The sequence below is a fragment of the Talpa europaea genome (genome assembly GCF_964194135.1).
Source record: "Talpa europaea genome assembly, chromosome: 4".
Taxonomy (NCBI): Eukaryota; Metazoa; Chordata; class Mammalia; order Eulipotyphla; family Talpidae; genus Talpa; species Talpa europaea.
In genome coordinates, this window is record NC_140070.1 from 42,871,596 (window position 1) to 42,887,288 (window position 15,693).

Here is a 15,693-nt window from a genome sequence, read left to right on the forward strand (position 1 = left end):
AACTTTGAATAATTCTTTAACACCTCTCTACAATAGGGTCAAGTATAAGCACTTGAGAATACAATCTTCTATGTACCCACTAAATTTCCATGATGAAACCTATCACAATGGCCTGGAATCATTTAGCTCAAGTATCTATAAATCTAAAAAACTGTAAGCTATTTGAGGGAGGAAATTATGCTTTGGGATTCAATTTTCTCATCTGAAAATCAATATAATAACAGTATGCATACAGCTTCATGACACTGGTGAAAATAATTAAAGAGGAAAAGTAATGGAAAGATATTTCATGTTCTTCGAAGAACAGATATTGTTAAAATTACTATACCTGAAGTGATATATATATTCAGTGAAATTCCTATGAAAATTCCATTGACATTTTCTACAGAAATAGAAAAATTCAAATTCCTATGGAACTACAGAACACTGATCAACCAAAGCAATCTTGAGGAAGAAGAACAAAAATAGAAACATAACACATCCTAATATAAACTATATTACAATCCTATTGCAATTAAAATGGTATGGTATTGGTATAAAAACAGACACATTGACCTAAGGAATATGATAGATAGTCCATAAAAAGACTTCTGCATATACAATCAGATAATATGTGACAACTTCACTAAAAATACACAGTGAGGAAAGATATTTTTTTCAATAAAAGGTGTTGGGAAAACTGGGTATTTACATGTATAAGAATGAAATTGGACCCCATCTCTATCTTATGTCACTCATAAAAATTAATTCAAAATAAATTAAAGACTCAAGTGTAAGACATGAAATGATAAAACCCCTAGAAGAAAAATAGAAGAAAATCTTCTTGACCTTGACCTTAACAACAACTTTTTGGATCTGACACCAAAAGAACCAGGACAAAATCAAAAGTAAACAAGTGGAATGTATAAAATGAAAATGCTTCTGCCTAGCAAAAGACACAATGAGATGAATGAGAAGTCAAACTATGAATGCGAGAAAATATTGACAAATGATATGTAAGATAAGGGGTTAATATTTAAAAAATAAGGAACTAATACAATTTGATAGTAAAAAACAACAATCCCATTAAAAAATGGGTAGAAGACATGAATAGACATTTTCCCAAAGAATACATACAAATGACAAACAGTTACATGAAATGACACTCAAACTCACTAATCATAAAGAAAATGCAAGTCAAAATCACAAGGAGATATCACCTCACACCAGTTAGAATGACTATTACAAAGAAAAAATATATAAGAGTTAATAAGTGTTGAAGAGGATGTGAAGGTGCAGCCACTATAGACAGAGTATGTAGGTTCCTCAAAAATTAAATAGAGAACTATTGTGTGACTCAGTAATCCCATTCTGAGTATATACATGAAGGAAATGAAATCAGTATCTTGAAGAGATATCTGAAATCCTATATTAGTTGCAGCATAATTCACACTGCTCACGATATGGAAACAACCTATACACTTTGATTGGTAAATGAATTTTTCAGATAGGAGATGGGTTGTGGAGAGATGATGGAGCAACAACTATCAATGAAGGAATCAAATTAATTTGATTATTTACTTTGAAATATATTCTGCCCCATAATCAGAATGATTCTTGAATGATTTCAGAATCAATAATAGAACTATATTAATCAAAGATTCTGATACAGTAGGTGTTCCTATTTAGAGTTTTCCATCCCCTTGGTCTTGATGTAATGTATTTCTTATTACATAACAAAAGTAATAGACTAAGAATGTATTCACGACTTAGTTTATAAAAGTATCTTATCATCTCATTTTCTAGAGTGTACAAACTAAGGCATTTATTGTAAAGCTAATATTAAGTATGTAAGGTGTATAGCTGGTCCTGGAATCTGAGTCTCCAAATTTTATTTTAAATGTCAGAATCTCAGAGGAGTGTCTATCTTATATAAAATTTATAAAAAGTAAAATAAAATTTTACTCTGTTCTACTTATTGTATTTCAGAGTGAAGTTTAGAGTGTTCTCAAGTTAAATTGTCATCTAAATTCTTTATTGTAGAGTAATGAGTGACTTCAGCAGCATCCATTCATTCATCTGTCCATCTATCCATCCATCCATCCATCCATCCACCCACCCACCCATCATCCATCCATCAACCATTCAGCCATCCTTCCTTCCATCCACCCACAAAGAAAATATTTACTAGACATCTCCTGTGTTCAATGTAAATTTGTGGGACACTGGAAATAAAATATCAACTAAGATAGACTTAGCTTTGCCAAGGCATTTAAAACATATTGTTGAAGACTGTCAATTATGGAAATAAGGTACAATGAAGAGGATTTGATCACTAGAAAACAATCTCACAAGGTGATCCTCCTTATCTATTAGTAACCATTTTTGTTTAAATAACATAGGTCTCTTATGGACCCTGCATGGATCAAAGAATTATTTGGGTGATCTTCATGGAACACTACTAGGGTCAGATATAGGTAGATGCTGCCATCAAAGATGGCAAGACTTTGTGAAATAAAGAGGCTTCATTCTAACAGGCAAAGTGGAAAGTGGAAAGCTCACAGGAACATGCCGCCGCAGGTTTGTTGGTGTGCTGGATGGAGAGGAGCTGGTGCTGAGCGCATTCTCAATGTCCTGATCGAGTTGGTCCAGTTTCATAATTAGCAGCACCATGGAGTCCAGCCGCGCCCTATCTCGATCTTCTTTTATTTCCTGAGGAACAGAACATGTTGTTACTGAATCTGAAAGGCTATTTCTTGGGAAGAATAAAAAGTTCCCTGTTCTTTAATGTGACAGAAAGGACACTGAATAAGTAGGCAGTCTTCTACTTAAAGGAGAAAGGAAGTTCTACTCTGTTTCATCAAAGGGCTCTTCACTGAGAAGATACTGATCTAATGCCAAAAAAGCACTTTACATGAATATTAAATATATATCTTCTGGAGCAAAGTACAGAAAAAAGAAGTATCAGATTAATGAGTACTGATACATATTTACTACTTTCCAATTAATTATTTTTGGGAAAAGTTATACAGTCCACTTCTTTTGTCATAGTACAAGTCCATTTTAACGTATCAGTAATTGTGATTAGACATTGAGACTTTTAAAGATATATACAAGAGAACACTTTTAGAAGAATATTTCTGAATATATGGATAATGGGAAAAGAATAAAACAAAGCAGGTTTTCAGTTTGTGCTGTGACTGTTTTTGACTCTTATTTTGCATTGGGCCATTTATCTACTGTTTTAGACTATGTCACTGTCAATATTGCTTTTAAAGCTTTTTATCTGTCACATGCCCTTTTTAAAAATAAGAGCCCACAATAACATATATTTCTGTAAATGATCATAGTTATATATTCTGAATTCTCCATATTCTAGGCAAGTATTTATGGAAATATTCCTGCATATAGGATTACTGAACCCTTCTCATTCACCATGCAGAGTTACTTGGGCATGAATAGTGACTATTGTTGTGTATTCAAATCAAGACACAAGGATTCTCCAAATTCCCTGAGGCAAGTTATCAAGGCTGTATAAGATACTGGATGAAAACTAAGGGCCCGGGCAGCACAGTAAGGACCTACTCTTTTGAGGTGAATCATTATTTGTGACTCAGTTGCCATCTTCTCATCTAAGGCATTTACTGGGTGAAATCAGCTTGGAAAAGACCACTCATGGTGACCTCAAATGGAAAATGTCAAGACAAAAGTTTGGCACAAGGGATCAGGTTAGGGGCTTTACTTTGGTGATGGTTTTATAATGGGATGACTGAGGTGGGTGTCTGAAGCAGATCTTTTATTTGTGTTTGGCATTTTTCTCTCAACCCCTGTTAGATTCCATAGCCACTGTCAGGATGGACAACCTCCCCTCCTCCCAGCAACAGGAACTAGGGTAATTTTGTGGATTCATTTTATTCTACAGTGATTCTATACTTCAAATAACTAGTGGTGATTGTTATCCTTCCATAGCATCACCTTTCAGATGCAAAATAATTATTTAATCTGCTGATAAAGTAATCATTAATTATCTATTAAGTTATTTGTGTAAGATGAACTTGCAGACGTATGCCAATAGACAGAGCTAGTCCTGTTTCTACAAAGATACTAACTTTGAGAAAAATTAAATTTTTTGAGATGTGTCAGTTCTTTCACAATAGTATGCTGTGATGGTTACTTCAATTTCCTTATATTGTTCCTGCTATCTAAAACACTTAATGAGGCTCTAACAGATAATTACAGGGGTTCTGCCATTATAGCATTTTATTGTGCTGAAGACTGTCTAAGATATTTGCACACAGACCATAACCATACTAAACTTCATAATCTTCAATGCTGTATAACTCTGTTATATTCTAAAGAGCATTATTTATAGTATGATTATCTATTACCTTCAAATAGAGTCTCAGAAATATTAGCAATTGCTTTGTTTAATTCTAAGTAATCCAGAAATTGAAAAATTTTGACTGAAATTTCCCTTAATTACTCCTACAATGCTTTGCTTTTATAATTTCTCTTTTAAACCAAAATTGTGTTTGGCAAGTAATTTTTTTGCATCTTTATATCCACATATATTTTTTGTGTGATTGTCTTTCATTTCTTAGTTACAACATCCTCATACAATACATTGCAGGAATAATAATAATGAAATACATATAAGCCAGTGAAATAACACCTCAAAAAGCCTTAGGAAATATATCTTGATATTCTTCCAGCTGCTAAATTAACATAGGACAACACAAAATATCCTGAATCTATCCCAGTTTCATTAGCAGTCATCTCAGAAACAAATAGTCTTTGAAAAAAATAGATGTTGAGATTGTGCTTTAAAAGTGTTGAGTCCGACCAAGTAGGATTTATTCCAGGGACACAAGGATGGTTCAACATCCAAAAATCAATCCATGTAATCCAACACATTGACAAAAAGAAATATAAAAACCGTATGATAATATCAATAGATGCTGAGAAAGCTTTTCAACAAAGCACAACACCCATTTATGATAAAGGCCCTTGAAAACCTTGGGATATAAGAAACATACCTCAACACCATAAAGGCCATATATGACAAGCCCATAGCCAATATCATTCTCAATGGTGAAAAGTTGAAAGCATTTCCATTAAGGTCTGGAACAAGACAAGGATGTCCACTCTCACCACTGCTTTTCAATATAATACTGTAAGTCCTAGCCAGAGCAATAAGACAAGAGAAAGACATACAAGGAATCCAAACAGGGAAGGAAGAAATCAATCTATCACTATTCGCAGATGATATGATAATATACATAGAAAACCCCAAAAACTCCAAAGAAAAACTAATTAAGCTAATCAATCAGTTTAGTAAAGTGTCAGGATACAAAATCAACACAAAAAAATCAGTAGCCTTCCTATACACAAACAATACATCTCAAGAAGAAAAAAAGATCCCTTTTATTATTGAAACAAAAAAAATCAAATATTTTGGAATAAACCTAACAAAAGAGGTAAAGGACCAATACAAAGAAAGCTAGAAAACACTGTTAAAAGAAATAGAAGAAGACACAAAGAAATGGAAAGACATCCCCTGCTCATGGATTGGAAGAATTAACATTATCAAAATGGCCCTCCTACCAAAAGCAATTTACAGATTCAAAGTTATTCCAAGAAAAATTTCAATGACATTCTTCAAAGAAATAGAACAAATACTGATGAAATTCATATGGAGCCACCAAAAACCCCAAATAGCTAAAGCTCTCCTGAGAAAAAAAGGGGGGAATGGAGGCATCACACGCCCAGATTTCAAACTATACAACAAAGCCATAATCATCAAAACTGCATGGTATCAGGACAAGAACAGACACATGGACCAAAGGAACCAAATAGGAAATCCAGAAATAAGCCCACAGATTTATAGTCAACTAATTATTGACAAAGGAACAATGAATACGCAATGGAGCAAAGAAAGTTTGTTCAATAAATAGTGCTGGGAAAACTGGATTGCTACATGCAAAAGAATGAAGCTTGACTACTACCTCACACCATGCACAAAAACGAACTCAAAATGGATTAAAGAACTAGACATAAAACCTGAAACCATAAAATATATAGAAGGAAACATAGGCAAAACACTACATGACATGCACCTCAAAAACATCTTTATAGGGCCTCCTCGGTGGCACAGTGGTTGAGCGCTGGGCTGTGAAGCTGCCTGCAGCTTCTGCAGTGCCATTTCGATCCCCGGCTGCCGGACGAGAGTCCCACATGGTGTGCGTACCTCTCCTGCCGCCCGCTGCTCCCCTTGACAGTGTACTTCGCCAGTCTGCCTGGTCTGCTCCCTGCTCTGGCTCTGGTGAATTATCTCACCCTCCTGTGCTTCTGACTGTACCTGGTGCTTGTATAAATAAATAAATAAATCTTAAAAAAAAAAATCTTTACAGACACATCACCAAAAGCAGTGATAGTGAAGGCAAAGATAAACAGCTGGGACTACATCAAATTAAAGAGCTTCTGCACAGCAAAAGAGACAATAACAAAAACAAAGAGAAACCCCACCAACTGGGAGAACATTTTTGCATACAACACTAATGATAAAGGACTGATCACAAAAATCTACAAAGAGCTGATGAGGCTCAACAAAAACAAATGGGCAGAAGAGCTAAAAAGAAACTTCTCCACAGAGGAAATACAAATGGCCAACAGGCATATGAAAAAATGTTCAGCGTTCAGCATCACTTGTAATCAGGGAAATGCAAATCAAACTACAATGAGATACCATCTTACAACAGTGAGAATGGCACATATTTTAAAAACTAGCAACAACAAATGTTGGCGAGTTTGTGGAGAAAAAGGAACTCTCCTGCACTGCTGGTGGGAGTGCAAACTGGTCCAACCACTATGGAAAGCTGTGTGGAGATTCCTCAACCTACTAAAGATAGAGCTTCCATATGATCCAGCAATTCCACTCCTAGATATTTACCCAAAGGACACAGAAACATTAATTCCAAAGAGCAACTGCACCCCTGTGTTTATAGCAGCACTGTTTACAATAGCTAATCTTTGGAAACAACCCAAATGCCCCAAAATAGATGACTGGATCAAGAAGATGTGGTACATATACACCATGGAATATTACTCAGCAATCAAAAAATATAAACTCATGCCATCTGCAGCAACATGGATGGAGCTAGAAGGGATCATGCTCAGTGAAATAAATCAGAAAGAAAAAGAAAAATACCGGATGGTCTCACTCATAGCAGGAATTTAGAAAACCTAAATAAGGGACCAGGAAAAAGACTAATTGTAATAAAGAAAAAATCAAAATAAACAAGGAACTGTAGACCAGAGACACACTATTGGAGGTGGGGGAGAAGGGATTAGGGTTAAAAAAGGGGAGTGGGAATTGTATGGGGAATATAACCAAAATGCAAACACATTGTGCAAAAATGAAAAATGATGTAAAAATTACATAAAAATAAAATAAAAAAGTTGTAAGTCCATGAGCTGAACATGAAATTTTTTGAAATGATCTTCCCAAAAGAATTTAACCAAAGTCTTGGTCTATGATATTCTGCTAGAGAAATAAACTTACTGCTTGCCTATTCATCATCCATTACATTCAGCCTCAAGTAACCGACCAGTATCATATGTTATATATTCATAAAATTTCATAAAACATATTTGACTACAAATAAATGCTTTGGATAAATATTTTGTCATTCTCTTTAAAGTCCAAGTATTAATGTTTCACTATGTTCTAACCTTTCATATTGCCATGGGTAAGCTACAATAAATAGTCATGCCTGAAAACAGAGCTATATATTTGCAGATTTTGGTTATGTTGTCTTTGGTTACTGGAGTTTTCCCCTTAATGCTGTCACTATAGTCCAAGAAGGAGAACTTAATAGATGAGGATGCCTATTAATAAAGTTCTCAACATATCAGCAACTTAACTTCCTTAAATCAAGGCAGTAGTCAGTTTTTCTGGGTCAAGCACTATTAAAGGGACAAAATATCCATCAATGAATAAGAACTAAAAGGTCCCTGTTTTCTTGAATACTATAGCCATTCATGGGAAGGACATGAAATTTAACAAATTCATAAATAAGGCAGTTTAAGAAAGGAACACGTGTAGGAAGAAAACAAATGAGATAATGAGATAAATAATAACTGCAGGGGAAGAACAGCACTTTATATAGAGTTGTCAGAGACTAATCTTCTATGAAAATGGGGACAAAAGGAATGAGGCAGAGGAGAGAAAGGAGGAGAGGAAGAAAAGGAGAAAAGGAGGAGGGAAGATGAGAGGAGGGAAGGAGGGGATGAAGCAGGGAGAAGGGAAGAAGGGAGGAGGAAGGGACACAGAATTGGGAAGATAGTGTCCCCATCAGCTGAAGAGTGATGCAAGGGTGCTGAGGTAGGGAATGAGTTTGGTGAAAAAGATCTGAAAAAATGTCAGAGAAACTGGAGGAGGGAAAGTGGGAGTAAAAGTAAGTGAACACTATTATAAAATGAGGTTGGACACAAATAGGAGACAAATAATACTCTGCAATATGAAGGCCAATATAAGGTAAGTTTTATTCTTTGTGCAATGGAGCCACTGACAAGATAAAAGCAAATTATTGATTTACTATATTTTTTAAACTTTTAGAGTGCTTTCCACATATTGGCAATCAAACATTTTTTGGAGTCTCGCCATATTTTATTTCCGGCAATGCCATGTGACAACACATGTGAAATAGTTCATTTATCCTACAATTATTCTCCTGGTTCATAGTCCTTTTCATGCTTAAGTCTGAATTGGACCCATATCACAGCGATTATAAGAAGTAAGTTACTTTTATTACAAGACCCTACATATTTTGAGAACCAAGAGATAGAGAAGGCATTCTTTTCTTTTCTTATCCCATAAGAATATGGGAACACATTCTTAGAAGTAGGGAGTGGGTGTCACTGGTATGTAGGTAAATGTTTAGCAGCTGGATCTCCAAATAAAAAGAAACACTTCATTTGTAGTATGTGCTAATTTCGGTGATACAAATACTCCCATTGCCAATTTTAAGCTACCACTAGACATTATTGATTGCAGAGTTAGAAGAGGTACACAGAAATGGCTCTTTTGAACTGATATGAGCTGGTGCATGGTGGCTCCAGCACACCTCAGGAGTGGGGGCTAGTAGGATGGAAATTCATCTTACAACATCACTCAAATAGAAATGTTGATAGCTAGACCAATTGTTGTAATAACGGATTAGTTGATATAATAAGGTATTGAAGTAACGCATTTTATTTATTTAAGGGAGTTACTTTCCTTAAAATTTGCTCTTGTTGCCCAAGTAAAATTCAATATAAACTGCAGATTTAAAAAGAGTTCTTATGAAAGATTCTCTTTTTCTTTTAGCAGTGCCTCTTTTATCTGCCTTCCTTGTATTATCCATTACTTTTGTAATTGACAAATCTTTATATTTGCATTTTTACTTAAGCACGTCAAAACACATTTCTTTAAGCTACCCATGTGTCTCTTGGATACTTCACTCAACACTTAAGGACTTAGAAATCTAGAAGTACAGCACAGCAGTTCTTGGAGTCCTGAATTTGCAGGAGAGGAAAGTGAATCCCAAGGACTTTGAAGTTCAGATAGTTCTTTCACTGGTAAGCTTGAGTAGACTGAGCTTAGCTTGCTCCATTCATGTCTTGTTCTCTTTTTATCATGACATTTTGTTTTCCTTCCATAAATGCAATTTTAAATATAATATCAAAATGCAGGCATCATGCTTTCTTTCCTCAAAGTTTCGATTCCTTCTAACATAAACACTATATTTTGGAAGAAAACCAAGACGACAATTAATTGCGAGAAACTGCAGAAGCGTATTATTCAGTTCTTTATATTTTTTTATTTAACAATCATTCAAGATATGTTTATTGACCACCTATTGTGTGTTACATATAATTCCCTAGGATGTATCCTATTGTATATTTTTATGGTCATAATTTTTAGAAATATCATGGAGTCAAATTCTGCCTTCCTCTGACTTGCCAGTTTCTCCCTCTGCAGTGTCTGTTCTGTGAAAGACTTTCAAATATTTGGAGAATTATGTTGTGCCCATTCTTTTTTTTTCTTTTCTGGGTGAATCATTCATAGATCCTTTAATTATTTCTCATATGACATATTTTCAAATTCTTATTAGCCCTTTTTACTCTCCTCTGGATATGGCATAATCCTGTCAATGACTCAATTAATGGTTGGTGACTAGAATTAAAAGTATCACTCTACATGTTTTTTGACTAGGGCAGAATAAACAAGTACTACCACATATTCTATACACCCTCTTTAATGCAGCTTAAGAATTAAGTACTTTCGTAGAACATGAACAGACCATTCTTAATGGGATAGCCATAATCTGCCTTTTTAATGAGGAAATACTATTTAATTGACTGTGAGCTGACCTTGAAACAATGGTGTGATATATGGCTCCTTTTCCCAATATGTGCCTGTGTACTGCTAAGAACAGAAACACCCTGTTGTCTTGAGGCTATTACTAACTGTTGCTAGGGGGTAGATAATATATGTAGCTGCTATGGAAGAAATTCCAGTTGTATCTCTTTTAGACACAGGTCATTGGCTACTCAGACAAATGAAGAGAGAAACTTCTGTTTGATTTGATTTGTTGCCAAAGACCTAACAGTGCCAAGTCACATGCTGTTCATTGGGAAACCTGAAATACACTCCTTATTTACACCCAAGAGCTGCTTAGTCCCTGGGCAGTGAAGTCACTTTGAAGCAGTGGTATCTGGGGAATTCAACAGGCCATTCTCTCCAGGAAGCATTTGAATTGGAATCTTCTGGACAGAAGCCTCCATACCCTCTTTCCTTGTATCTGGAGAAAATAATTCCAGCTCTTCTCTTTCTCCAGAAGTTCCTCATTGAACAACACAAAACACAGCACACTCACAGGGATAGAGAGGATGTGCAAATTACTGGACATTTTACAGCTGGGCAAATATGAAGACCAAAGAAAAGTTGCCTCCTCTAGAGACATACAGGCTCTGTTTTCATAATGCCAAGCATTTGGTAGAAAACCAAAAAATTCAGTAAAATGCCTGGATGCTTCCAAAACAGAGACTATTTAGTTCAGTAAATATAGCACTGCCTGAAAGTCCTGCCTGTCAATGAGTTGTGTATCACACAGACAGCCATAATACATTAAAGGCTAGGCCAAGAGCAGAACTAAGATTTCCTGTTTCATAATCCAAGGGTCTGGTTCTTACCCTGTCTTTGGTTCTATGCACATTAACTGGCTATTCTGGGCTGGTAATACTCCTTGCTTACCCATGAAAGAAAAGGACCTTTTAGCAAAGGACTTGGCTTAACTTCATTGCGAATTATTTGATCTTCAGCCAGCTGGACTGGTATGAAATCTCATATTAGTGCTATACATTTCATTTAACAATAAATTTCTCATTCTAGACTTTCCTTACTTAAAATAATATCCTGCTTAAAGAAACAGCAAGTTATTAAATCTTTTTTAAAAATTTTCTGAATTTAAAATCTTCTGAATTGATAGAAGTGAAAGATAATATAATTATCCAATGTCAGAATTTCTAGGCAAGTTAAGAAAATCAGTCTTAATTTTTATTCTTTGGCATTTCAAGACAAAATTTATATAATCTGGGGGAAAATAAAACAAACCAGTAGCTAGTTCCTATTTGCCAGATATGTTCTGTTTAGTGACAAAATTTTTGTATATTATCTCTAATTAATAGTAGCATGTGCCAAAGTCATAATATTAGATAGTGGGCAATGATAAATAATATCCTTATTTAAAGTTGTTACAAGGAATCTTTTAACCAATATGTAAACTGTGGCTTTATATTTAAGTGTTCATGTTCATTATTTATCTCCTCTGTATAAGGCATATTGAAGAAAATTGGTTTCTCTTCTGCCTGATTATCTTTAAGATTTCCAAGGAGTCTTCAAATGAAGCATTTCTTAACTGGAACTTTTGTATAAATTGCCTACACAGTTTCCGGAATAGTTTCAAAGGACATTTATGCAGCTGGTCCTGAGGCGTGCTCAGAAGTGGCAGGTGTGAACTGGAAGAGAATTGTGTGGGCAGCAGTTCCTCTCTATCCCCAGGAAATCTGAGGATAACTTCCTCCACTGGCTTCAAAGGCTCATTTTTGGAAGTGGGATGTAATTTCTACCTAAATAATTAGGTAAGCATCCTGAAACTAGTCTTCATGTATGTGCTAGTGTTACAGACTGATTGTCAGGTCATAATACATTTATAGACACAAAGCCAGTCAAAAGCAACTTTTCTGATTGTTTTCTGTCATCATGCTTACATAATATCTACAAATCTCTGTAACTTTTTAAAAACAATTTCAGTAGTTCTTTGCTTGAACTTAGGTATTAAAGAGAACAGAACTTTTCTTGGTTGGAAAATGTAAGAAAAAATCTATTTAACATTAAAATTCATAAACTGTTTTCAGGAATATTATGATGGTCTTTTGTTAAATGTCAATAATAAAGAAGATAAAATAAAAAGTTATTCCTTTTCCATAAGAATAAATGATTAAATTAGGAAAAAAAATGCTTTCTATGGATGTAGTTCCTGTAACATTTCTAGTTTTACTTCTTTTCACTCTTCCCAATCCTGTCTAGCAATCCTTAAATGTCACATTTGAGGACCTGAGGACTACCACTATATATTCTTTAAAATTTTTCTTTAATTTGACTTACCTTTTTTAAGAGTAATAAAAGAGTTTTAAACACATAAATGCTTTGTAATACATAAGTCATAACCCTGTGTTTTTTGAATGCATATCAAACCACAAAATTATCAAAAAAAATCCTTAATTATCTAATCTAATCTCCCCTAAACATAGTGATTTTAGGAAATACAATACTAGAAGTACAGACCTTCTTTTGCTTACTCAAATAGGCCATGTTCTCTCTGATTTGCAACTAGGATTACCAGTTAGCAAATAAAAATTATAATTTGAATATACAATCCAATTATACAATACAAATACATGATTCAATTATATTTGAATTTTAGATAAATGAGGATACTTTTTAGTATAAGTATGTCCCAGATATCATATGGGACAATATTATATCCTAATGTTTTATCCTAAAACATCATTGTTCAACTGAAATTCAAATGTAAGTGGGAATCCTGTATTTTATCTGGCAACTCTATTTTTTAGCCATGTAATAATGCTTCTTCAGTTCTTTACACTTCTTCCCCTCTTAACTATTGAGAGGAAACCCTTGGCTTCAAATACAATGTCACTTCAATGGAGATGTCTTTCACAAGTTTGTTTACATGAATGAAAGAACAGTAATTTCTTTTCTTAAATGCATATAAATGCATTAAAATTTTCCTTTTTCAGTATCTTATTTACTATTAAAATCTTGGTCAAATCTATGATATTATTTTCATTGTGAAAAATGCATGAGACTCCTCTTCAGATCTTTTTAGAATGGCAAATTTACTTAAATTCCTAATGTTTTGTACTCTCTTCTATGAATGAGTAAATGTTTTGCCACTGTATATTTTCTCACCACTATAACTACTAGGTGTGTCTAGCTCTTTTGATATTAATGGAAAGTCCTTACATTGAAAATGTGTGGAACTATTTTCCAAGTGCAATCATTTCTTTTTTATATGATACTATTTTAGTAATTTTTGGGATTTCCCAAGGCTACCAACTTACTGGCAAAATTGGATAATCTTTATCCCAAGATTCAATTTATCTCTGTTTCCTGTTGCCCAAGTAGACCTTAATATTTTCAGTTCCTTCAGGTACTTTCTTCATTTCTACTTGTGACACGAAAGGATATATTTTCCGTACAAATTTGCATGTATTGAGCGATCTGGGCTAGATAAATAGAGACTCAGGTCTTCTAAAATAGGTCTCATTTAGAAGGAGGGAGCCTTCCTCCTTTTGACTTACTGCAGCGAAATCACTTGATCTGAGGCTAGTTGGGGATGAATATTCTAGCATAATTTGATGTAGTCCCAGCTGTTTATCTTTGCCTTCACTATCACTGCTTTGGTGATGTGTCTGTAAAGATGTCTTTGAGGTGCATGTCATGTAGTGTTTCACCTATATTTCCTTCAATCTATTTTATGGTTTCAGGTCTTATGACTAGTTCTTTAATCCATTTTGAGTTGGTTTTTGTGCATGGTGTGAGGTAGTGGTCAAGCTTCATTCTTTTGCATGCAGTGACCCAGTTTTCCCAGCACCATTTATTGAACAAACTTTCTTTGCTTCAGTGCATATTCTTTGCTCCTTTGTCAAATATTACTTGGCCATAAATCTGTGGGTTTATTTCTGGATTTTCTATTCAATTCCATTGGTCTGTATGTCTGTTCTTGTTTCAATACCATGCAGTTTTGATGATTATGGCTTTGTAGTATAGTTTGAAGTCTTGGAGTGTGATGCCTCCATTCCCTTCTTTCTTTTTTTTTTTTTTTCTGTACAGCAAAAGAGACGATAACCAAAAGAAAGAGAAACCCCACCGACTGGGGGAAAATTTTTGCACACAACACTAATGATAAAGGACTGATCACAAAATCTACAAAGAGCTGATGAGACTCAACAAAAACAAAGTAAATAATCCAGTCAAAAAAATGGGCAGAAGAGCTAAAAAGAAACTTCTCCAAAGAGGAAATACAAATGGCCAACAAGCATATGAAAAAATGTTCAACATCACTTGTAATCAGGGAAATGCAGGTCAAAACTGCAATGAGATACCATCTTACAACAGTGAGAATGACACATATTAAAAAAAAAAACTAGCAACAACAAATGGTGAGGATGTGGAGAAAAAGGAACTCTCCTGTACTGCTGGTGGGAGTGCAAACTGGTCCAACCACTATGGAAAGCTGTGTGGAGATTTCTTGACCCACTAAGGATAGAGCTTCCATATGATCCAGCAATTCCGCTCCTAGGTATTTACCCAAAGAACACAGAAACATTAATTCAAAAGGGCACCTGCACCCCTATGTTTATAGCAGCACTATTTAAATAGCTAAGCTATGGAAACAACCCAAATGCCCCAAAATAGATGACCTGATGAAGAAGATGTGGTACATATACACAATGGAATATTACTCAGCAATCAAAAAAGGCAAACACATGCAGTTTGCAGCAACATGGATGGAGCTAGAAGGGATCATGCTCAGTGAAATAAGTCAGAAAGAAAAAGAAAAAGACCAGATGGTCTCACTCATAGCAGGAATTTAGAAAACCTAAATAAGGGACCAGGAAAAGGACTAATTACTACAAAGTGAAAATCAAAATCAACAAGCAACTATAAACCAGACACACTACGGAGGGCAGGCAGGCGGGGAGAGGAAGGATTAGGGTAAAAATCAGGGGGCGGTGCAATTGTATGGGGAATATAACCAAAATGAAAATGCATACATTTTGCAAAAATGAAAAATGATGTAAGAATTATATAAAATAAAATATTAAAAAATATTCTAGCATAAGAAAAGAACAAACAAAACAGACTTAGCCACAAGTGGATTGCATCTACTTATTCTTTTTCATCTACAAATTTATAAGATAAAACAATCTCACTAACGATTTGTTGTTTCTTCCCCTTTCTCTGTGTTCCTGGCTGCCTTCCATAGCAAAGCTTAAGGAACACTGATTTAGATGACAAAGAAAGCCATTTCATTCATTCTGAAAAAAATTAGAATGATAAGGATTAGATTATTACCCAGAACA

General features: G+C 34.7%; 1 protein-coding gene across 1 annotated transcript in view; it reads right to left on the bottom strand.

Moving 5' to 3' along the window:
- The window catches only part of DLC1 (DLC1 Rho GTPase activating protein), a gene marked incomplete at both ends in the record, with an annotated part of 350,776 nt that overhangs the window by 255,338 nt on the left and 79,745 nt on the right, over positions 1-15,693 (bottom strand). Inside the window, one exon of the mRNA XM_084231354.1 lies at positions 2,542-2,691. Within this exon, the coding sequence (XP_084087480.1) occupies positions 2,542-2,691 (150 nt within the window). The remainder of the gene's footprint in view (positions 1-2,541; positions 2,692-15,693) is intronic.